Source organism: Equus quagga, chromosome 5 (genome assembly GCF_021613505.1).
Source record: "Equus quagga isolate Etosha38 chromosome 5, UCLA_HA_Equagga_1.0, whole genome shotgun sequence".
Lineage (NCBI taxonomy): Eukaryota > Metazoa > Chordata > Mammalia > Perissodactyla > Equidae > Equus > Equus quagga.
In genome coordinates, this window is record NC_060271.1 from 47356925 (window position 1) to 47378880 (window position 21956).

At 60.9% G+C, this 21956-nt stretch overlaps 2 protein-coding genes across 2 annotated transcripts in view; one reads left to right on the forward strand and one right to left on the reverse strand.

The window, feature by feature from the left end:
- MMEL1 (membrane metalloendopeptidase like 1) overlaps positions 1-17805 on the forward strand; it is a 36001-nt gene extending 18196 nt beyond the window's left edge. Inside the window, exons 5-24 of the mRNA XM_046663599.1 lie at positions 227-388; positions 651-731; positions 2428-2523; positions 3009-3127; positions 3722-3787; positions 5195-5329; positions 5414-5503; positions 10047-10183; positions 10536-10629; positions 12097-12225; positions 12699-12797; positions 13313-13396; positions 13784-13887; positions 14156-14214; positions 14689-14808; positions 15740-15873; positions 16009-16074; positions 16665-16760; positions 17149-17225; positions 17309-17805. Of these exons, the coding sequence (XP_046519555.1) occupies positions 227-388; positions 651-731; positions 2428-2523; positions 3009-3127; positions 3722-3787; positions 5195-5329; positions 5414-5503; positions 10047-10183; positions 10536-10629; positions 12097-12225; positions 12699-12797; positions 13313-13396; positions 13784-13887; positions 14156-14214; positions 14689-14808; positions 15740-15873; positions 16009-16074; positions 16665-16760; positions 17149-17225; positions 17309-17408 (2048 nt within the window). The 3' untranslated portion in view covers positions 17409-17805. The remainder of the gene's footprint in view (positions 1-226; positions 389-650; positions 732-2427; positions 2524-3008; positions 3128-3721; positions 3788-5194; positions 5330-5413; positions 5504-10046; positions 10184-10535; positions 10630-12096; positions 12226-12698; positions 12798-13312; positions 13397-13783; positions 13888-14155; positions 14215-14688; positions 14809-15739; positions 15874-16008; positions 16075-16664; positions 16761-17148; positions 17226-17308) is intronic.
- A 912-nt stretch (positions 17806-18717) lies between these two features.
- On the reverse strand, positions 18718-21892 carry PRXL2B (peroxiredoxin like 2B). Its single transcript, XM_046662592.1, has 7 exons — positions 21757-21892; positions 21357-21561; positions 20625-20676; positions 19986-20049; positions 19814-19889; positions 19388-19506; positions 18718-18895 (listed from the first exon to the last, which is right to left on the reverse strand). The coding sequence occupies exons 1-7, from the start codon at positions 21817-21819 to the stop codon at positions 18869-18871; spliced, it is 606 nt and encodes a 201-aa protein (XP_046518548.1). The 5' UTR covers positions 21820-21892; the 3' UTR covers positions 18718-18868.
- Between the last annotated feature and the right edge of the window lie 64 nt (positions 21893-21956).

Genomic DNA, 21956 nt, shown 5'->3' on the forward strand with positions numbered 1-21956 from the left:
TTTGCAGATGTGAAAATGGAGGATCAGAGAGGGCAGGGGAGTTCGAGGTCGTGCGGCTAATAAGTGGTAGACCCAGAACTTGAACCCCTCACTGCTGACCTCCCTGAGGCTCAGAGCGGGGACCGATGATCCCAGGAGCACACAGCTGCCACCGAACATCCGACTCTCCGTGGGGCCGCCCACAGCTGGGTCTCCCCTCTTGCTCTCCACCCCTGGGGACGAGCAGCCGCCAGGATTATCCAGAACATGGACGCGTCCAAGGAACCGTGTGACGACTTCTACGAGTACGCGTGCGGAGGCTGGCTGCGGCGCCACGTGATCCCTGAGACCAACTCCCGCTACAGTGTCTTCGACATCCTTCGAGATGAGCTGGAGGTCATCCTCAAAGGTGGGAGCAGCCGCCACCGTGAGGGCTGGAGCAGGGGGAGGCTGTGCATCTGCTGCTCTTGTGGGCGGGCGGTGGGGGGACTGAAGGACGGCCTACTGAGCTCTCCTCTGTCCGGTGGGCACAGGGGAGAGGGAGTCGCCCCGGATAAAGGCCCAGCACAGCAGAGGGACCCCTCCCAACGAGCGCGTGGGGCACGAGGACCTTTGACCTGGCCCCCAGCAGCCACCTCAGGCCTCTGTCTAGCTTTCTCCTCTGCCCACAGCGGTGCTGGAGAATTCCAACGGCAAGGACCGGCCGGCCGTGCGGAAGGCCAAGATTCTGTACCGCTCCTGCATGAACGAGAGTGAGTGCGGGTGGGGCTGCGGGGAGGGGCCAAGGCGGGGGCTGGCCCCTGGGGCTGCCCCTGCCAGAACCCCGTTCAGCTCCAGAACCCCACAGCCCCTGCAGCCTACCACAGTGGACTCATGCCAGAGGGTTGTGTGCTTTGCCTCCCACCTGGCCAGCGGGTCCAGGCTCCCCGTGGGTCATGGACCTGCTGCAGCTGCCTGTGACCCCACTCACACCCTGACCCCAGCACAGGCCACGTTCTGTTCAGGCAGGAGGAAGACAGTGAGGGGCCTGCCTGGGGGCCCCAGGGAATGCTGTGTGTGTGTGTGTGTGTGTGTGTGTGTGTGTGTGTGTGCATGTATGCATGTATGTGTGTATGTGCATATGTGTATTGTGTATTGTTAAACAAAAACAATATTTGTGACACTTGTTAAAGACGGTCAGGCAGACTTCCTTCTGGACCATTGTGGCATGAGGGCCACCGCAGTGGGGGAGGAAGCTCGCACTCAGCTCTGAATACAGCAGGGGCAAGTTGGGGTTTGTAGCCAAGGAGCAGGGTTGGGGGCAGCGGATGGAAGATGACTAAGCGTAACATCAGGGGTGAGTGGGATTCTGGCTGAGCCCCCCGACAGGAGTCTTGCTGAAAGGCACCTGGGGGTGGAGGGGGTGGGGACCCGCTCAGATATCCAGGGTGGAGGGTTCTTGCTGAAACTGGATTTTACAAGGAAGTGCACAGATGGGCCCAGCAGAAGGTGCAGGGGCCTGACTAACATGGGTCAAGCAAAGAATCTCTGTCAGTGTATGTGGTGTGGATGTGCGTGTGTACACATGTGCATGTGTGTGCATGTATCTCTGTGTGTGATCCACTGCAGCGGCTTCCCTGAGTTTTGTCCCCACTTCCAACCAAGGGCCAGCCAGAGAAAGCCGAGCATGCCCCGGCCAGTCACGCGGGATGCCCACTTCCTGTCAGTGCCCCCAGCTTCCTGGGCCCTCAGCCCCCTCGGGGCGCTCCTGGAGCCCCCTTTTCTCCACCATGAAGCTCCCCTCCCCTGCCTGCCTTTGAGTCTGGCCAGATCAAGTGAGGTGGCCGGCCTCCCTGCCACTGCCCGCCCTGCCACTGCCTGCCCTGAGGGCCCTGCTCTCCCTGGGCGGCTCCCCTCGTTTGACTCTGCATTCCCACCTTCATCCCGCCTTCACTTTGTCTTTGAGTGAAATTCTCCTAAGCTTCCTGCCTGATCATGGCTGCCAGGAGAAGTCAGTCTTACACTCCATCGGCATGTTTGGCCATGATGCCAGAGCTCCCCTAGTCTGGCCCTGAATTCGTGCCCCACCGTCCCCTTCCAGAGCGCCCAGGGCCGCCAGTTCCTGCCCCTTTCTGAGCACCCCTGGGTGGCTCTGAGCCTCTCCTGCTAGTGGCCACAGGGCCTCCCTCAGTGGCTCGCTCACCCCCCCATGCTCACCTGCTTGCAGCTCCCAGGCCTGTCCCCCCGCCCGCACTCTGTCCTGGTGGCTCCCACACTTTCATCAATCCTCAGGCCCTTTCATGCTTGCGTCCTGTCTCCACTCTTTCCGGGCCCTTCTGGGACCTGTGCTACAGAGTCTGACGGGAGGGGTAGGCTGTGCACTGGGCACGCGGTGTCCCACGGGTCTGTGTGATGGCAGTGTCACACCCACCAGGCATCTGGGTGAGTGACCACTCCTTCCCTTCTCAGGTGTCATAGAGGATCGAGGCTCTAAGCCCCTGCTGGACATCTTAGAGGTGGTGGGTGGCTGGCCAGTGGCCATGGACAAGTGGAACGACACCGTCGGTAAGGAAAGCTAGGGCCTGGTGGCAGCTGAGGGTGCACCCATCCAGGCCGGTGCTGGGGCATTTGCTGTTGGCAGGCTCCCTGTGGCTGGCCCCCTCCAGTCCTGCAGAGGGGGTCCCTTCCCGAGCCGTAGGGAGGACTGGTTTCCCAGACCCAGGGCTCCTGGCTCTGGGCGTGTGCTCTGCTCTCTGCACTCTGCCCCCACCTCAACCCCAGGTAGATGCACGGGGCGCACCAAGAAGCTGGCAGCCTTGGGCACACAGCACTGCTCTCAGGGCCCTGCTGTCCCCAGTGGACTGTTTGGTGATGCGCATCCCAGGGTTCCCCAGCCTCCAAGGCCCACAAGTGTGCTCACCTCCCTGAGCTGGGCAGAGGTTCCCCACGCCCCCTGAGCTCTGGGCTCAGAGGCCGGGACTCACCGTCCGATGAGGGCTGGGCTGGATCCCGGGGCCCAGCGGTCTCCAGCATGGGGCACTGACCCCCAGGCCCCAGGTGGGAGCTGGAGCAGCAGCTGGCCGTGATGAACACGCAGTTCAACAGGCGTGTCCTCATCGACCTCTTCATCTGGAACGACGACCAGAACTCCAGCCGCCACATCATCTACGTACGAGCCATGCTGGGGGGCCGGGGTAGGCCGGGTCCCCGTGCCTGGCTGGGGGCTCTCACAGCACAGCGGGGAGACGGCAAGGCCGTGGCCAGAGGGGGCAGGCGAGACCCGGCGTGCTCCTGGGGCCCTGCTCTCGTCCAGGTCTGTGATTTGGGGGCCCCGCCTCCACGAACGGGGTCCTGATGAGAGAGGTCCTGATGAGAGGGGCTGGCCCAGGTGTTGAGCTGGTTCTCAGGACCGTCCAGGCCTTTGGCACCAGGGCAGGAAGGCTGACCTCTGAGAGCCACCACTGGCAACAGCTAGCAGGCCAAAGAGAGGCCGCATGGTGAATGTCCACACCACTCTGGGAGGGCGAGGGCGCTTCCAGGTCCCACGGGTGGCCTGCACCCGCTCAGCCACCTGAGGCCCAGCCTGGCAGCTCTCGCCCAGCACTCACAGAGCGGGGCTGGGCACCTGCCCACTCTACAGCATCGCCCCCTCCAGGTGGAGCCTGTGTTCCTGCTGGGCACAGTCGGTGGGGGGGCTGCCCGCCTCAGCCAGGCTGTGGGGACCCCCACTCTTCACCCAGGTTCACACCCTCTGTGTCTCCAGATAGACCAGCCCACCTTGGGCATGCCATCGCGGGAGTACTATTTCAATGAGGGCCACAACCGGAAGGTGAGTTGGGCTGGACCCCAGCGCCCCTGGCACTTCTCAGCCTGCCCCTCTGCTCTGGGTGCCCTCCTGCTGTCACCTCAGGGCCCACCTGTGGCCCAGCTCTCCACGCATCACCTGGCCCACGCCCCCACGTCTAGCCTCTGTGAGCACCTGCGGGGCACAGGCCCAGCGCTGAGGGCTGGGGACGCAAGCGGGCACCTCCGCCTTTACCGCTGTCATAGGGAGTGTCCCTAAACACCCGATGCCAGGCTCAGGGACAAGCGCGGCTTGGCCTGGCAGCCCCAGGGGGCACACCCTGCCATTCACAGCCCATGGCGCAGGACTGCAGTCCACAAGGCCGGTTTACTGCGTGGGGCCCAGAGGGGTCTGAAAGCGGGCCGCCCGGCCCTGGGCTGCTCCCTTAGCCATTCTGCTCCTGCGTCAAGCGAGGAGAGAGACGAGGAACCAAATAGTGGCAAGGCAGGCAGGACCTGGGCCGCGGGATTTGGAGGGCAGAGCCAGGGAAGGAAGGACAGGGAGCCGAAGTGAAAAGGCAGGAGGTGAGAAATGATGGGGAAGCAATATGGTGGGCCTCCTGGAGCAGGCAGGCTCTGAGTTAGGCTGTGAAGGATGGATCCAGCCAGGAGAAAAGACCAGTGTGGCCAAAAGATGCTGTGGAGTGGGGCCACGAGGCTGAGAGAACCAGATCAAGGAACCTACCTCAGAGTAGCAGGGACTGGGGCACCTGGAGGCCTCAAGCCCAACAGCCCTGGATCAGACCCAGCAGCTGCCAGCGAGACTGGCCTGGGGGCATCAGCCCAGCCTGATGCCAAGGAACGAGAAACCCGAGGAGGTGGCCTCTGTGGCTCCTCCAGCAACAAGGAAAGCTCCTCCCAGGATGAAGGGTGAAGAAGGCAGGTCCAGAAGGGCAGACATCCTCAGGACCCAATTCCGGACCCTCGGGCTGAGGGGAGCCTGGCTAGGGCAGCCCACCCTTCATTCTGGCACCCCATGGCCCTGGACCTTTACTGCCCACCCACTGTGTGCCCAGCACTTTATATGCAGCCATGCAGCCTGGCACAGTGGGTCTCCTAATGTCGTGGAAGCTCAGGGACATGGGGTCATATGCAGAAGGATGGAGTAGGGGACCCAGTCCCGAGCCATCTGGGGGCGGCCTAAGCCACAGGCCAACTCGCAGGTCTGGGGGAGGGAGCACAGTCCACCCGCGTTGCTTGGCAGGCTTGTCCGGGACTGTGAGCGACAGCAGAGGGCTCCGGCCTGGGAGGGCGTGGGCAGTCTGGAACGCCCCCATCCCAGTGAGCTTCCTGGGGCCTGTTTATGTCATATGCCCACCCCCAACCCCACAGAGCTCCATGGGGGCCAAGGTGGCCGAGGCCTCCAGACTCCGTCCCACGTCCTTTGGCCCAGGTGCGGGAAGCCTACCTACAGTTCATGGTGTCGGTGGCCACGATGCTGCGGGCAGACATGAAGCTGCCCAAGGACAGCCACCTGGTGTGGCAGGACATGGTGCAGGTGCTGGAGCTGGAGACGCAGCTGGCGAACGTGAGACTGTGTCCCATGGTGGGGGGTGGTACCTGGGCCCTGGCCACCCCTGTCTCCCACGTGACTGCCTGGCACCGGGTGCAGGCCACAGCCCCCCAGGAGGAGAGGCACGACGTCACAGCCCTGTACCACAGGATGGACCTGGAGGAGCTCCAGAACAAGTTTGGCCTGAAGGTGAGCCCCGGCCACCCACGCCACCCCGCCTCTCTCGTTTAAGCCTTAAAAATACGCCCATCCCTGAGCAGGGGGCCATGTAACTGGTCACCCAAACCTGGACACTTTCACATCAGGACAGCAGGTGTCAACTGGGTTGTCTGGGGACACAAGGACACCCTATCTGTGAGGTGGCTGCTGCAATGACCCCACTTTTCCAAGAAGGAAACAGGCTGGGAGGGGCTGCTGACTTGCCCGAGTTAGGGAGACCCCAACCCAGGGCCCTCTGTCCCCAAGTCCTGCTCAGAACCCCGGCCTGGCTCTGCTCCATGGCTCTGCCTGCCACAGACCCAGGCGCCCTCCCCTCCCCAGGGGCCAGGCCTCACGCTTAGGGGCTGGGGGCTAGGCAGGAGCAGCCCAGCGAGGGGAGGGGGAGCCCCCCCAAACTCACTCAGGGCCCTGACTGACCTGAGTGGCCAGCCTCAAGGGGCCTCCTCCTGCAGAAGGAGGGGCAGGAATGAAGTTCTAGCCATGGCCAGCTGAGGGCCCAGTCAGAGGGAGGAGGGTGAGGGTGGGGACAGCACCCAAAGTCAGAGGGAAGAGGACAGGGGTGGGGACAGGACCCAAAGTCAGAGGGAGGAGGACCCTGCCAGGGGCTCACAGCACCTGGTGTCCAGAAGCCTCCGTGGCCCCAGGATCCTGCTCCTTTGTCACTGGTCCCCACAGGGCCCTGCTGGGACACCCCGTCCCCAGAGCAGCCCAACGGTCGCCCAGCGAACCAAGCAGGCAAACCCCGCCTGGAGCTGTGCTCCAGTGCAGCAGGGACAGGAAGGCGAGTGCCAAGGTCCCAAGGCAGGGCCTGCAGGCGGCCGGAGGCAAGAAGAAGCCGGGCAGGTGAAGGGTGGACAGCGTCGGACCGTCAGGGCACTGGCGTTGATGTTGCGTGAGATGGTTTGGGCCACAGATGGGACAAGACTTGACTCTCATCCACGAGGATCTGGCCCCCGAGGAGACAAGCTGAAGGGGACAGGGGCAAGAAGCAGGGAGACTCATCGGAGGCTGCAGTGCCCCCCGGGCAGGGATGGTGGCCCTGGGATGAGTGGTGACGGAAGTGGTGAGAGGGGTGCCTTCCAGGTTTATCTGGAGGCTAGAACCCACAGATCTGCAAACGGACTAAATAAGGGAAGCGAGAGAAGGAGGACTCACGTGGCCTGAAGTTGCCGTGGGGTGGGCACGGGAGCAGGTTGGGGGGGGTGGGGCTGAGAACCCAGGGTTTGGGGTGTTTGGTTTATAATGCCCTATAAACGCTTAGAACTGGCACAAAGTGAGCACGTCCACAGAGCCCCTCCTCAGATCAGGACTTCAGCCACTTTTTTTTTTTTCAAATTGGCACCTGACCTAACATCTATTGCCAATCTCCTCCTCCTCCTCCTCCTCCCCAAAGCCCCCTAGTACCTAGTTGTATATTTTAGTTGTGGGTCCTTCTAGTTCTGGCATGTGGGACGCCCCCTCAGCATGACCTGATGAGCGGTGCCACGTCCTCACTTAGGATCCAAACCAGCGAAACCCTGGGCCACTGAAGCAGAGCACGGGAACTTAACCACTAAGCCACGGGGCTGGCCCCATCCACTTCTGACACCCACCTCACGCCCCTTCCCCCGCCCGCCTCCCCAAAGCAGCCACCACCAGCTTCTCCCACCACGTGCCGTGCTCGCTCACATGGGGCTTCCTAGGTTCTCCTTGTGTGGGTGAGGCTGCGTCCCGTCTCGCCGCGGCATGGAGCCCCCCTCTACTCGTCCCGCTTGCCGTGTAACCAGTTCTGACAACTCCCAACAGTTAATGCCCCATTCTGCTCTTGTTGAACCTCTCGGTCAGTTCCAGTTCTGGACTTTCCCGAAGAATGTAGCTGTGCTCATTCTTGTGCACTCCCTTGACACGCACGTGTGTGCATTTTTGTTAGGTTCGCCCCTGGAATGAGAGGGCCAGGTCACAGGACAGGCGTACATTCAACTTGAGTAGACAATGCCAGACCTCTCCCCCAGGTCTTTGTACAGATTTACGCTCCCTGACAGTGGTGTGCGGACCCTGCTGGCCGGTGCTTGGAGTGTCCCTTCCTTTCCTCCTTGCCATTCTGGTGTATGTGCTGTGGGATTTCATCTGGGCTGAATTTGACTCTCCCTGATGGCCGGGAAAGCTGAGCACGGTTTCATGCTGACTGGCCACCGGTGGCCCTCAAGTCTCCTGCCGTCTGCCCTGCTGGGGTGTCTGCCTTCTCATTGCTTTTTAGCATTCTGTACACGTCAGCTTCACCCCTTGGTCAGTTGATGTGGAACAAATGTCCTCTACACCAGAAGCCTGCTTTGTCACTCTGATAATAGCTCTTTTTATTTTCAAAGGAGGTTTTAAAGTAGTCCAATTTATCAACCTATCAAAGATGGGTCAGTCTTTTCTTTATGGCTGGTGTTCTTTGTGTCCTGCTTAAGAAATCTTCGCCTACCCCCAAGGTCGGCTGGGTCTGCAATCTACCTTGAGTTGATTTTTCATATGGAGTGCAGTGAAGCAAGTTTCATTTCTTCCTTATGGATGTCCGGATGACCCAGCGCCATTTATTGGAAAGACTCTCCCTGAGCCACGGCCACCTGTGTTAAATCAAGCTTCTGTGTGAGTGTCTGTATGTGTGTCTGTGTGTGCCTGTGTTCATGTGTGTGTGTTTCTGAACTCTCTTCTGATCCATTGGTCCGTCTGTCCGTGTGCCAGCCACCCACCATGCCCGCCGCTATGGCTTCACAACCAGTCTTGACATCCGAGAGAAAGCCTAACAACTTTGTTCTTTAAGAATCTCTTGATTACGCTAGGCCTTTTACATTTTCTTATAAAACATAGCAGTACCTAGCCAATTCCATACAAAAAAACCTACTGAGATTTTGACGGGGATTCTTTCAATCTAAGCATCAGTGTGGGGAAGATCAACATCTTCATAATGTTGAGTCTCCCAATCCATGACCCTGATAGACACTTGTGTATATTTATGCTTGCTTTCATTTCCCTCAATAAATTTTATAGTTTTCTATTTCAAAGCCTTACATTTTTTTCACTGGATTTATTCCTAGGTGTTTGTTTTTTTATATTACTGTAAATAGTGTCATTTTGTAGTTTATCTTATTGCTTGTTGCTAGCACACAAAACTGTGACCTTGTATACAACGTCTTTACTCAATGCACGGATTAGTGCTGGCGCTTTATCTGTAGATCCTTGCAGATTTCACGCACACAGAATCATGTCCTTCCCTTTCAACACTTACTGATTTTATTTGGGGTTTTTTTTTGCCTCATTGACCTGGCTCAGACATTCAGCCTAATGCTGAAGTCATGACAGTAGACGTCCTGTTTCCTTCCTGATCTCAGAAGAAAAGCTTCCAACATTTCACCATTAAGTGTTTGCGAGCCAGCCCCGTGGCCGAGTGGTTAAGTTTGCACTCTCCACTTTGGCAGCCCGGGGTTTCGTTGGTTCGGATCCTGGCACAGACATGGCACCGCTAATCAGGCCACGCTGAGGCCTGATGAGCCTGATATCCAACTACGATATACAGCTATGCACTGGGAGGTTTGGGGGACAAGGAGGAACAAAAGAGATCAGCAACAGATGTTCGCTCAGGGCCAATCTTTAATTAAAAAAGAAAATCTGATTCAGCCTAAAAGTTGTTTTCAGAAAAAAAATTTCATGTTTGCTGTAGAGTGTTTTGTAGATTCCCTTTATCAGATTTTGGAATTTATCTTCTATTTCTAGTCTGCTAAGAGTTTTTATCATGAATAGGTAGCAAATTTTATTAAATGTCTGTCTGCATCTATTGAAATTATCATATGACTTTTCTCCTTTATTCAGTTATAGTGAATTATATTGACTTGATTTTCAAATGTGACACCAAACTTGAATTCCTTTAATAAATCTAATTTGGCTGTAATGTATTATCCATTTTATATAGGTGTGGATGAATTCTATTTGGTAAAATTTTGCTTAGAATTTTTGTATCGATGATCATAATTGAGATTGGTCTATTATTTTCTCTTCTTGTAATATCCTTATTTTGGTATTAAGGTTATTCTTAGCCTCATAAATCAAGTTGAAAAGGAGTTTTGCTTTTTCTCTTCTCTAGAAAGTTTAAGTAAGATTGGTAGTCCTTAAATGTCAGATAGTAGCCACTGGGAAAGCCAGATGGGTCTGGAAATTTGTATGTGAGAATATTTTAAAGATCCAGTTTATTGCTTATAAAAGTATTTCTATTTTCTATTTATTTTTTCATTTCTTCTTATTTCATTTTTGCTAAGTTCTGTTTTTCCAGGAGTTTTCCCATTACACTTTGGTTTTCAGATATATTGCCATAACTCTTATCTTCTCAGTCTGTAGGCTCTGTAGTAATGTCAGTCACCTTTTTCCTGACTCTGATTATCTGCACCTCCTCTCTTATTTCTTGAACATCTTTGATGGGGGCTGGGTTCCTAGATGCCCAGGAACTGTGTCTACGTCTCTCTCTCTCCTTCTTTCCCTCCACTCCCTCTTTCCCCAGGGATTTAACTGGACTCTCTTCATACAATCTGTGCTATCCTCTGTCAAAATCAAGCTGCTGCCAAAAGAAGAAGTGGTGGTCTACGGCATCCCCTACCTCCAGAACCTTGAAGGCATCATCGACATCTATTCAGCCAGGTGAGGCCAGGGAAGGTCTCAAGAGGCCCCAGTGTCTTTGCCCCTGGTCTCTCCCCATCCCCATCAGCTCCACCTCTCAGGAGAGGATCCCATAGAGCATTTACCCTGCGGCGTGAGGGGCACGAGGGGGTTAAATTTTAGTGGCCAATGGAGCCTTACATTAGAGATGTGAACCCCTCCTTGGGCATTTCAAGCAGCCGGGGCAGAGGCAGTATCTGGGAGGCTGTCTTGGAGGTTTTCTCCACTGCCCTGAACCCCTTGCTCTGGGTGGAACCTGCTGGCCATGGGCCCACAAGCCATATCCAAACCCCACTCCTCCGTCCTGTCCCCTGCCCTCTGCCTCCTGCCACAGGACCCTGCAGAACTACCTGGTCTGGCGCCTAGTGCTGGATCGCATTAGCAGCCTGAGCCAGCGATTCAAGGACGCACGTGCAAACTACCGCAAGGTGAGCAAGACCCCCAGAGGCGGCGTCTGCCTCTGCCCCAGGCCTGGCCCCTCGTTTGTTCATTCTATTTACGATATTGAGCGCCTGAGGCCGTTGGACAATAAGTAGTCAACAAACTGGAGACCTGCTCTTTCAGAACCAACAAGTAGGACGTGAGGGCAGTGACGAGGGCAGGGAGAGCCTCTCCGTGGAGGTGACTCTGAGACCTTAAAGCAAGAATGACCCAGACATGGGCAGATTCCCAGAGAGCAGAATCAGCGAGTGCAGAGGTCCCGAGACAGGAACCCCCCAGGCCACAGAGGGAAAGGAAGGAGATGAGGTCAGGGGCCAGCAATCGTGGGCCAGAGCAGTGCATGGATTCCATATGCGCTGAAAGCCAGTGGTAATTAAGAGTGGAAACCGGTCTGAAGTCCTGCTTGCGTGGTCATTCTGGCTGCTGGGGTGGCACTGTCGGATTGAAGGCAGGAGACCCACCGGCAGGCCCTGTGGTCCTGGTGGCTATTCTGGGGCAATGACCAGAATATTGTCATTATCAGTGTTCTGGGTTGGGGCTCAGAGTGGAGGCAGGTGCCATCCTCCAGGTGGGGGGTCGGAACAGGGCGTTGGGAGTAGAAGGAGGTGTGACGACAGTCGAGGGACAACTACAGCTATGAAGATGAGAGAGCGGAAGTCAGGGGGTCTCCAAGGTCCTCACCAGAGGAATGGGGTGGGTGGAGGCCGCCTCTGGGACAGGGAGACCAGGGCAGAGCGGGCCAGGGCAGGTCAGAGCTTTGGCAGGTTGGGTTGAAGACACTCTTAGCCAAGCATCGGGCGGGAGCTGAGTCTCGGGGCTCTGAGGAGAGGGAACGAGTCACGCTGACTCACTAGGGTGCAGGAACCCCACAGCCCAGGAAGGTGTGGCTGGACACTGGGCAGAGCTCTGGCCCGGCCAAGATTCCGGCCAGGAATCTGATGGGGACATATTTCCATCTTCTGCCCCTGCATCCCTAAGCACAGACCAGCAGACATTGTTATCGCCCCTTTGTAAGTAGGGAACCAGGGCCCAGAGAGCTGGTGGCTGGTGGCCAAGCTCGACGTGGCCCCCAGGGTCTGCTCCTGGTCAACACCAGCCTGTGCTTTGGGGGTGGGGCTGGAGTCCTTGAGGGCAGAATCTGGCCAGACAGCCAAGCCAAGGTGGTGAGGGCAGGGGACAGGGAATAACCAGGGGCCAAGTAAAGCGTCTACCACCAGCCCAGGGTAAAGACCCAACTCCCTTCAAAACTGCATGCTCCGGCCTCCCACACCACAGCCAGCATTCAAAGGCAAGTCTGAGTCCACCTCGTGTCCCCCACCGGCCTCCAGGCACACCGAGGCCGAGGACCAGGTGTATCTGCTCCCCTCATTAACCCGGGGCCCCATGAGGGCCCAGCGGGAAGTAAATGTTGGTAAATGCAGTACAATGACTGAAGGAAGGAATGGCCGCACCAGGCGCTGTATGGCACGACGGTGGAGGAGGTGCGCTGGCGGGAGTGTGTCAGCTATGTCAACAGCAACATGGAGAGCGCCGTGGGCTCCCTCTACGTCAAGAAGGCCTTCCCTGGAGACAGCAAGAACGTGGTGGGTGCTCTGTGCTCTGATGTGGTCAGGCAACCTTGTCTGTGGCCCATCCCCCCAGGCCAGGTGCAACCTCCCCACAGGAAAGCCGATGGGGGGGCAGGTCACATGGTCACCACCCCACACTGTGACTCTGGGCTCCCAGCTAGGGGGCCCCGCTCATCCCCCAGCAGCCTCCGTGCATGCTCAGTGATACAGGCAAGGGGGCGCACGTTTGCTGCAGTGCCCCATCAGATGTGGGGAGCTGCCCCAGGCCTCTGGCTCCCACTCCCGACCCTGCAGGCCCACCTGAGAAAGGTGTGCGTTGTACAAGTTTGAGTCTGGGGCGGGCAGGCAGCAGTGGGGACCCTGTCCCAGAAGGTCATTCCCCACACCACACCAAGAGAGGTACACAGCCAGGGCAGTGCTTTGTCCAGACCCCTGCAGAGATTCCCCAGGGCTGGTCCCCCAGGCACGAGGGCCACGCACTCTCCCAGGTCAGAGAGCTCATCAACAAGGTGCGGGCCGTCTTCGTGGAGACCCTGGAGGAGCTGGGCTGGATGGATGAGGCGTCCAAGAAGAAGGCCCGGGAGAAGGTGGGTGGACGGCTGGAGTGCCACAGTCAGGGCCTCCCACCCGGAGAGGGCGGTCCCAGGGTGGGGGCATGGGGTGACTGTCAATCTTCACACCCACATTAGAGACGAGGACGAGGCAGGGGGGGGGGGGGGGGGGGGGGGCTCATTCAGGAAAGGGCTGTGGGCGGAGGTGGGACTGGAAGCCAAGCCTGGGAGACCCCCCAGCAGCCCTGGGAATAGGTGGGGTGGCCATGGCCTCGGGGAGCAGGGTGCCAGGACCCAGCAGAGGCCCCGCTGAGCCAGTGTGACAAATGGCAGCTGAGCAACTCCACCCAGTCCTCACCCCACCAGACCCCTGGCTAGCTGTCAGGTCTGAAGGTCGGCCCCGGGCCAAGCCCTTCCACATCCTGTCCTCACAGCCTGCAAGGAGGGGCCGAGTCCCTTAGCCCCTTACCCACATGGTTGGGGGGGAAGGGGGCAGAGCCAGCATTCCCACGGTGGGGTGGGCACGGGCCAGCCATCCTTCTATTCCTCAGGCCATGAGCATCCGGGAGCAGATTGGGTACCCCAACTACATCCTGGAGGACAGGAACAAGCACCTGGATGAGGAGTATTCCAAGGTGCGCCCCCACCAGCGGGGGGGGGGGGGGCCCTCAAGAGCCCCTCACCCTAGGTTGATCTTCCCTGAAGCAGCCCCATAGACCATGAGCTCTCGAGTCCCTGGGGGTGGTGCTCTGTTGCTAACCCGGCCACCTCACCATGTGTGGGGGACGCTCCACCCAGCGTCACCCTGTTATGGATGAGGAAACCGAGGCCTGGAGGACTAAGGAACTTGCTTACTCACGTAAATGCGCGGAGCCAGGCTTGGCCCCCAGTCCACCCGCACTCAGAGCCTGTTGGCCATGGGCAACAGGCCCTCCCAGCACCCTGGCCTCCCTGCCCCACCTGCCCCAGGCCCCTGGCGGACCCCACCTGCGTGCCCGGCACTGACCGCCCCTCTCCTGTAGCTGCACTTCTCGGAGGACCTGTACTTTGAGAACGGTCTGCAGAACCTCAAGGCCAGCGCCCATCGGAGCATCAAGAAGCTGCGGGAGAAGGTGGACCAGAACCTGTGAGTGGCACGGCGCGTGGGGGCCAGTGGGCTGGGTGCCAGGCCAGCAGGGGAGGGCAGCTGGGTCTGACACAGAGCCCTCTGTGCCCTCTGCTTGCGGGGGCCCCGGGAAGGAGCCAGATCTTTGGACTGGCCAGGACTCTGCCTGGCTGTCGGCCACGCTGGTCCCACAGCTGCAGCATGAAGCTCATGGTGGGCTCTGCTCAGCTGGTCAGGAGGGAGGGCCCCAGGAGACTCGGGCTCCAAGTGAGTGGCTTGTTTATCACAGCTGGATCATCGGGGCCGCTGTGGTTAATGCGTTCTACTCCCCAAACCGGAACCAGATTGGTATGTTCACCCCTCCCCCCCCCCCCCCACCCCCCCCATGGCCAGAGGAGAGCGGGCAAGGAGCGGCCCCCCTCCCCTTCCTCCTGGGCTCCCCGGCCTGTGCTCAGAAGGGGAGTGGGTACCACCTCTCCCGCCTGTAGGAACTTCACCCTGTCACTCCCCTGCAGGGAATCTTCGCTCCTGTGTGTGTGTGTGAGTGTGTGTGTGTGTGTGAGCAGGGCAGAGGTCTAGAGGGCGGGGGCAGCCAGACCCTTTGCCCGAAGGCAGCAGAGAATGGTGGGCTTGAGTCCCGGCTCTGCCACTCACTGGCCCTGCCCTCTGGGCTTCTCGACCTCAGTTTTCTCATCTGTAAAGTGGGGCACATGTCATCCCCTCAACCTCCCAGACTGTGGGTTAAATGGCAGGACCCCCAGAGGCCCTGGCACACAGATCTGCTCACTCACAGCTTATTCTCTGCCCCGCACCCCCGGGCAGTGTTCCCTGCTGGGATCCTCCAGCCCCCCTTCTTCAGCAAGGAGCAGCCGCAGGCCTTGAACTTCGGGGGCATCGGGATGGTGATTGGGCACGAGATCACCCACGGCTTTGACGACAATGGTAGGGGGGCTGCCTGGGCAGTCAGAGCTGCACCTCCAGTCACAAACACACCCCTCCACTGAGCAGCAGCCCCAAAAGGGGACTGAGGGCCAAGTCGGACCTCCAGAAAGGGGCCCTGGAGCTGTCCATCAAACCCCCTCATTGTTTGTGGGGACACCAAGACCCAGGGCATGGACAGGACTTGCCAGGTCCCCAGGGAGCTAGGGTGGCACAGCAGGTCTTGAATGGCAGCCTCAGTCCCTGTCCAGCGCTCCTGCTCCAGGCAGAGGGATGGAGGAGAGGGCACAAGGGCCCGAGCACCTGATCCTGACTCATCTCACTAACTGGCCACCCCCGAGTTGGGTCTATGAAATGGGAACAGTGGCACTGCCCAGCACACCTGGGAAGCTCCTGGCCCTGGCCTGGCACAGAGCGTGGCCCAGTGTCATTCCAGAGCAGCCAGCGTCCTCCAGTCCAGGGACGTGGTGACCCAACACTCCGACCTCCCACCGCTGGGCAGGGCCACCCTGCCTGGTTCTAGCGGCCTGTGACGTGCACAGGGGCTCCGGCTGCATCCCAGGAGGGGGTTTTCCCACAGGGCTCAGGCATCGGGACCTCCCGAGGGCAACCTGGTCTCCAGGTCATATGCTCCCCTCACCTGGGGTTTAGAGAGTGTGGACATCAGGAAGGGTCATTAAACCGTGGTGCCTCTGGGACCCAGACCCCAGGCCCTAACCTCTGGGGTGGAAAGGAAGACCACCAAAGCCCTCCCTCTCCAGGGGCCTCAGCAGCCCCGTGACCCGGTGCCGACTCCTGCGAGCAGGCTGAGGCCCTTCAGGGCCCATTCGCTGCTCAGAAACATGAGCTCTAGATACGGGGGTTCCCAGGAGGACACCTGGGGGTGGGTGGGGGGCGGCATGCAGGAGAGAGCCAGCCTCTGCCCCCTGCCCAGGCCGGAACTTCGACAAGAACGGCAACATGCTGGACTGGTGGAGCAACTTCTCGGCTGAGCACTTCCGGGAGCAGTCCGAGTGCATGATCTACCAGTACGGGAACTACTCCTGGGACCTGGCCGACCAGCAAAATGTGAGCCCGCCGCCAGCAGCGCGGTTGGGCGGTTGGGCCGTCTGCCCCCACCGACCCCGATCCAGCCTGGCCCAGGGGAGGGGAGGAGAGGAGCCAGGGCCCCCGCTGCTGAGCCATCCTGTCTCCTGTGTGCAGGTGAATGGGTTCAGCACGCTCGGGGAGAACATCGCTGACAACGGAGGGGTGCGGCAGGCATACAAGGTGGGCCCCTCGAGGAGGTGGGGGACGGACCCTCGGTGTGGCAGAGGCTGCCCCTGCCGGAGCCGAGGCACATCCCAGGACCCTTCTCCGTCTGCATGGGGAGGCAGTGGTGCCCCGGGGGAGGCTGCCTGGCCATGTGCATGGGCACCATGGCTGCTCTGCCAGCATCTACCCAACCTTAGCCGGGGCCTCCGCACCCTGGGGAGGTCACTGTCCATCTCCAAGTAAGACAGTGACAGTCACTGCACGTCCGCTGGTCTCAGCAACACCCCTGCACCTGCAGCCTCAGGTATTGGGCACCAGGACTCATTCTAGGTGGGCACCGTGTGGCAGGCTGGCCGGGCAGGGAGTCCCCGGAGTGCCCAGCCAGGGCAGGCGGTCACATGGCCACTGAGTAATTAAGGTGGTGAGTGCCCGTCCCTGGGGGCGCTCACAGGCCCCTAAGCTGCAGAGGCAGGACCCCCACTGGGGTAGCCTGGCACCAGACCTCCATTCTGCCCAGATCCGTGGACTCCGCAGTCCTGGCCAGGCTGGCGCTGTCCCCTGGAGGGAGGGCAGGCCTGGGCCCAGCACCCGTTTGGTGCCCACAGGCATACCTAAAGTGGAAAGCAGAGGGCGGCAAGGATCAGCAGCTGCCAGGACTGGATCTGACCTACGACCAGCTGTTCTTCATCAACTACGCCCAGGTAGGAGCCATAGTCCCCGAGCGACCTGCCCCCCCCCCTCACCCTGCCACGCCTCGCAGACTGGAAACCAGCTCCCCACTCACATCTTTGGAGGGCCCCCACTATGGGCTGCCTCCAGGGGCACCGTGGGCAGGCAAGCCAGCCAGAACCAGAACAGGCCTCAAAGGCTTCCCGGAGGAAAAGGAAGGACCGGGGGTTGGGGCTGAGGATTCATATGAGGCTGTAGAGGAAGGGCGGGAACCTGCTGGCTTCCCTCCGCCGCATCAAAAAGAGCAGCCTGGGACCAGAGGGACTCCTTTGTGCCTAGAGACCACCACACTGTCCCTCCCGCCACCCCAGGCCCGCCCCGCCCCCCAGCCCCGCAGCCACGCCCCTCGTGCGCCCACAGGTGTGGTGCGGGTCCTACCGGCCCGAGTTCGCCTTGCAGTCCATCAAAACTGACGTCCACAGTCCCCTGAAGTACAGGCAAGTGATCCCCGCGCCCCCGCCCCCCGCCCCCCGCCCCGGCCCTGGGCGGCGCTGTCTCAGGCCCCTCCGTCCGCCCGCAGGGTGCTGGGCTCGCTGCAGAACCTGGCCGCCTTCGCGGACGCGTTCCACTGCGCCCGGGGCACCCCCATGCACCCCCAGCAGCGATGCCGCGTCTGGTAGCCAAGGCCGAGCCGCGCTGCGCGGTCCACGCCCAGCCGCCGCCCGGAGGCGTCCGGTCTGCGCCCAGACGGTGCAGCGGCGGGGACCGGCGTGCGCTCTGCGGCCTGGGCCGCCAGCGCCCGGACACGGAGACGGGGCGAGCAGGCCCGGCCGGCGCCCCCGCCACGCCCGCCCGCCGGGGCAGCGCCGCCCCATCGCAGCCTTGTAGACGCGTTTGACTGTCTTCCGCCCGCTCTCCAAAGCGCGCCCTCGTCAGACGTCCACGAGCTTCAGTCTTGAGCTAAGTAAACGTTTCAAAGAAGTCGGCTGCCTTGTGTGTCCAGGAGGGCCCAGGGTGGGCGGTCAGGGTGGCAGTGCCCCAGAGGGTGTGTCCACCTCTGTCCACCGACTGCATCTGGCTCTCCCCAGGGTGCCTGTGCCAGGGACACAGCAGTGACCAGGATGCCTTCAAATGCCAGCCCTCGGGGACCACAAGTTCAGACAGGGGTAGGGGGCTACTGACTCAGGAGGGAACTGGCGGGGAGGTGGGTGGAGGAGACCCTGGAAGCCTCAGCACAGAATCTGGATTTGGGGTTTTGTGTAACTGGAAGCCAGCGGAGGGGTTAAACCACAAAGGGACATCATCACCTGCCCTGAGTTTTTAAATGACCAATGAGAGAAGAAGTAGGGCAGGCAGGGGGGGTGGGGGGGAGCAGAGAGGTCAGCTAGGAGGCCACTGTGGTCATCCAGGCCGGGACCAGGGGTACAGGGAGGTGCTGAGAAGGTCTTCTGAACCCACTGGGAGGAGAGAGCCTCTGGGAGCCGGTAGGGGCAGGAGTTCTGCTCTGGAGCCGGTTAGGCTCGAGGGGCCTGTTTCCCTCCTGAGGGAAGGTGTCGGGGGAGGTGGACATACCAGCTGGGCCCAGCAGGGTGCAAATGGCGATTCTCACATCAGCGAAGGTCCACCCAGCAGACTAGGCCTTTCCTAAAAGTCTGTGACTGTCCACCAGAATCCAGTGTGTGGAATCGAAACCATCTCCTCCCTGGAAACCCAAGTCGCTCCCACCGGACGTGAGCACTGACCCCAGCCCCTCTGGGCTGGGCTCCTGTCTGGGGCCTGAGGAGTTTCCTGACCCCAGAGCCCAACCCCATCGTCCTGTCCTGCCCCTGGGCCTGTCCTCAGACCCCTGGCCCTCACATGCCAGAAAGGCTGCAGGGGCGCATCCCCTCACCCAAGGAACAGCGGTTCTCCTAGTCGGGAAGATGATGCCTTGGGACCCGCAACTGCCCCGCCAGCCTGGAGAAAACCAAGAGCAGTGGAGGCCAGGGCTGCCAGAAACCAACGTTTAATGCTCACTGCTGCCCTCAGCCAGGCAGAATTTGGCATCCCGGCCCAGAGATTCCAGAACGAGTCTTCACATCCGACTCCCAGCAAGCCCTGGGCAGCAGACGTCTCTCCGATCCTCGGAGGTCTGGGGCCTTCACCTGGTGCACGCCTCCTCGTCACACTGCAGAGGCAGCAGGGACCCATCAGGCCAGCCACACTCCCCGGGGCCAAGAGCAGCTGGGCCCACCCACCGGCAGTCTGTGGCCCAAGCAGAGGAAGGAATGTGCTGGACGCTCCCCTCCATTGAGGGCACAGGAAGTCAGCCACCAGGACCACACTAACACTGGCCACAGTCACCTCGGACAAACCCCAACCCTCCCGAGGATGAGAGGATGAGCTGCTCCTCTACCCTGCAGCCCCCGGGCCGTCCACCGCCCTCTGGGGAGGGCCCTGCTGTGCCTGCCCATTGGGCAACCCTGCTCTTGGCCCTTCCCTGCTCTATTTCCCCTCTGCAAAATGGGGTGACAGTGACATCCTGGGGCTTCGGTGAGCACAAAGTGACCTAAAATCGGCAAGGTCCAGCTCAGCATCTGGCCACACCAAGCCCTCAGCCCAGGGGAGCTGGGCAGGGGGGCATGCTTAGCCTGCAGTGCCACCCCAAGCCTGAGCTCACCTGGGGTGGCGCGCTGGCGCAGACCTCCGCAGAGATGCCCAGGGCCTGCAGGATGCTCTCCTGGGGAACATAGTCGCCCGGGGACTTCTGGACAAAGTGGAGCAGCACTTTGTCACCACCTGCAGCAGTGGGGAAGCGGTCAGGGTGCCCCTGTGTGCTGGAAGGAGAGAGGCAGCCCTAGCCGCCCACGACCTCTCCCAGTTACCCAGTTGAGTGAACCAATCTGGCCACACCCTACCCAGCCAGGCCGACACTCAGAGCCAGGCCAGACCAGAGGAGGAACCACGATGAGATTGACAAGCCAGAGGGAGGGAGGAAGGGTCAGGGCCTGGTCACCAAGTTCAGCAAGACCTTCCCACCTGAGGATGTGGCCCTGGCACCCCATGTGACCAGGCATTGGCCCCTGGTGCCCCTCCGCCGGCCCACCTTTGGTGACCACCAGCAGCCCTCCACTCTGCAGCAGGTCTCCAGACAGGTTCCCTTGGATGCCGACAGCCTTGGCCTGGAGGGAGGGGAACGGGCCCGGGTCAGCCCTAGATGGACACCCCCAGGGGACTCATGCCACCCTGAGGCCCACACGACCTTGGCCACCACAAACCTTGGCGGCCACATCACGCACGGGCTTCCCCAGGGCAGCCGGCAGGATGCTCAAACTGTTGTACCTGCAAAGACACACCTGGTTTGTCCAGACTCCCAGCACCTGCCCCCAGTCTCCACAAGATGCACAGACCACTTCCCACAAGCAGGAACCCCCTCCATCTTACCAGGAGCTCAGATAGGGCACAGGGCAGCCGGCCCAGCAAGCAGCCTAGCCTGACCAGTGGAAGCACCCTGTCCAGCCAGGAGCAGCTGCCGGAGCCTCGGGGCATTCAGCCTGGGGGCCGGTTGGGCCTGCGTGGACTGGGGCCCAAGCTGGGTGAGCCCCAGGATCCGGCTCAGCTGGTGCTGCCAATCAGGCGAGGCGGCCAGCCTGTGGCACAGGCACCCACGGTGGCTGGGATGGCCCCTGACTGACGTGCCAGGCTCTCAGCCCCCTGGGTGGGCTGGGCACTGCTGCCTGTTGGGGTTAGGTCCTGGGTGAGAAGCCTAACCGACAGCAGCCAAGAGAGAACCCGGTCGAAGGGCTGGCGGGAGTGGTGGATGCCGGCGGGAGTGGTGGATGCCACCTGAAGCAGCTTGCCCAGGGAGAGTGCAGCAAGGACAAGAGGAATAGAGGAGCCGTGGACCCCGTACCCACCGCTTAAAGCCCAGCTCCTTGTAGAACTGTTTGCTCTCATCCAGGTACAGCTCTGAAAAGCAGAGGCCAAAGGTGTGCCCTGGGTCCACCACTGCCCTGCTCACCCTCCTGTATGCAGCCCTTTGTCCACCCTTGGTGCCCAGCTCACCCACCCAGGGCCCGGAGGGGCAGAGCAGGGCGGGCTGATCCCACCATTAGAGGAGCTGAGGCCCAGAGGTGACCAGAAAAGGGAAGAGCAGGACTCTCCTGGATTCTGCCACTGGGCCCAGGGGTCTGGGGGGCACATCCTGGGCGCTGGCGGAGGGGTCCCAATGGGGTAGAGGAGGCGCTGCCACAGCCCGGGCTCTGGTCCCAGCTACTCCTGCTAGGGGAGGGCGCAGCTGATGAAGTTCAGAGTCTCATCGACAGTGACCAAAGGCCGTGGTGGGGAGTGGCCCTGCAGCTGACCCAGTAAAGACGCTTGGTCCTGATTTGACACCAGACTGGTCACCACCGGGCCCTGCCACACTGCCCATCTGTCCACAGTGGGAGGCACATCATGGCTGTGGGTGAGGGTTTGGGCCCCAGCTGGAGGGGGCAGGAGAGATGAGGGGAGCTGACACAGGGGCATCTGCAGGCAGCTCCTGGAGAGAGGAGGATCAGGACTCGACAAAACGGGGACAGCCAATGCCCTGAGGTTGGGGAAGGGCCTCAGGGCGGCTGCCGGGGAAGAGGGGCAGGGAGGGCAGGCACCTCCCGCGAAGTAGCCACCGTCCAGGAACTCTTGCAGGCCCAGGGCCTCCGGCCCCACGCCCACTAGGCGCACTCCGTGCTGGTCCAGGAGCCCCTTGAGGCTGCTGAGGTCCCGGGCGATCCAGCGACACACCATGCAGCCGAAGCGCCGCAGGCCGGCCACCACGCACGCCTGCTCCTGCCACAGGCTCCGCAGCTCCACGGCCTGAGCAGTGGAGGGTGAGGGGTGACACGGGCCCACCGCCCTGGCCCCCAGCCCCGCCGCGCGCCCGGGGCCCCGCACCGCCCGACCACCGCCCGCGCCCCTAGCCCCGCCGCACGCGCAGCCTGAGCCTCCCACGGCTTTCACGACCCCCACGCCGGCCCCTGATGCCGCTGCCAGGACGCCGTCCGGCCTCACCTCCCCGGTCAGCGCATGCTTCAGGACACACGCGCCCACGCGGGCAAGGTCCACGGTGCTCATGGCCGCGGTCCACGCCGGCTCCCCGCTGCAGGCCCCCTGTCCGCCGCCCCTCTCCGCCTCAGGTAGACCAGTCGCCCGCCTCCTGGCCCGGCTCCGCCCTGGCCACGCCCCTTGCCACGGCCCCGGGCCGCCTCTCC

Coding starts and splice junctions, on each gene's coding strand:
- PRXL2B (XM_046662592.1), bottom strand. CDS start 21,819: ATGAGCACCGTGGACCTTGCCCGCGTGGGCGCGTGTGTCCTGAAGCAT. Junction 20,677..21,356: donor CGGTGGCTACTTCGCGGGAG/GTGCCTGCCCTC, acceptor TCTGCTTTTCAG/AGCTGTACCTGGATGAGAGC. Junction 20,050..20,624: donor AAGGAGCTGGGCTTTAAGCG/GTGGGTACGGGG, acceptor GTGTCTTTGCAG/GTACAACAGTTTGAGCATCC.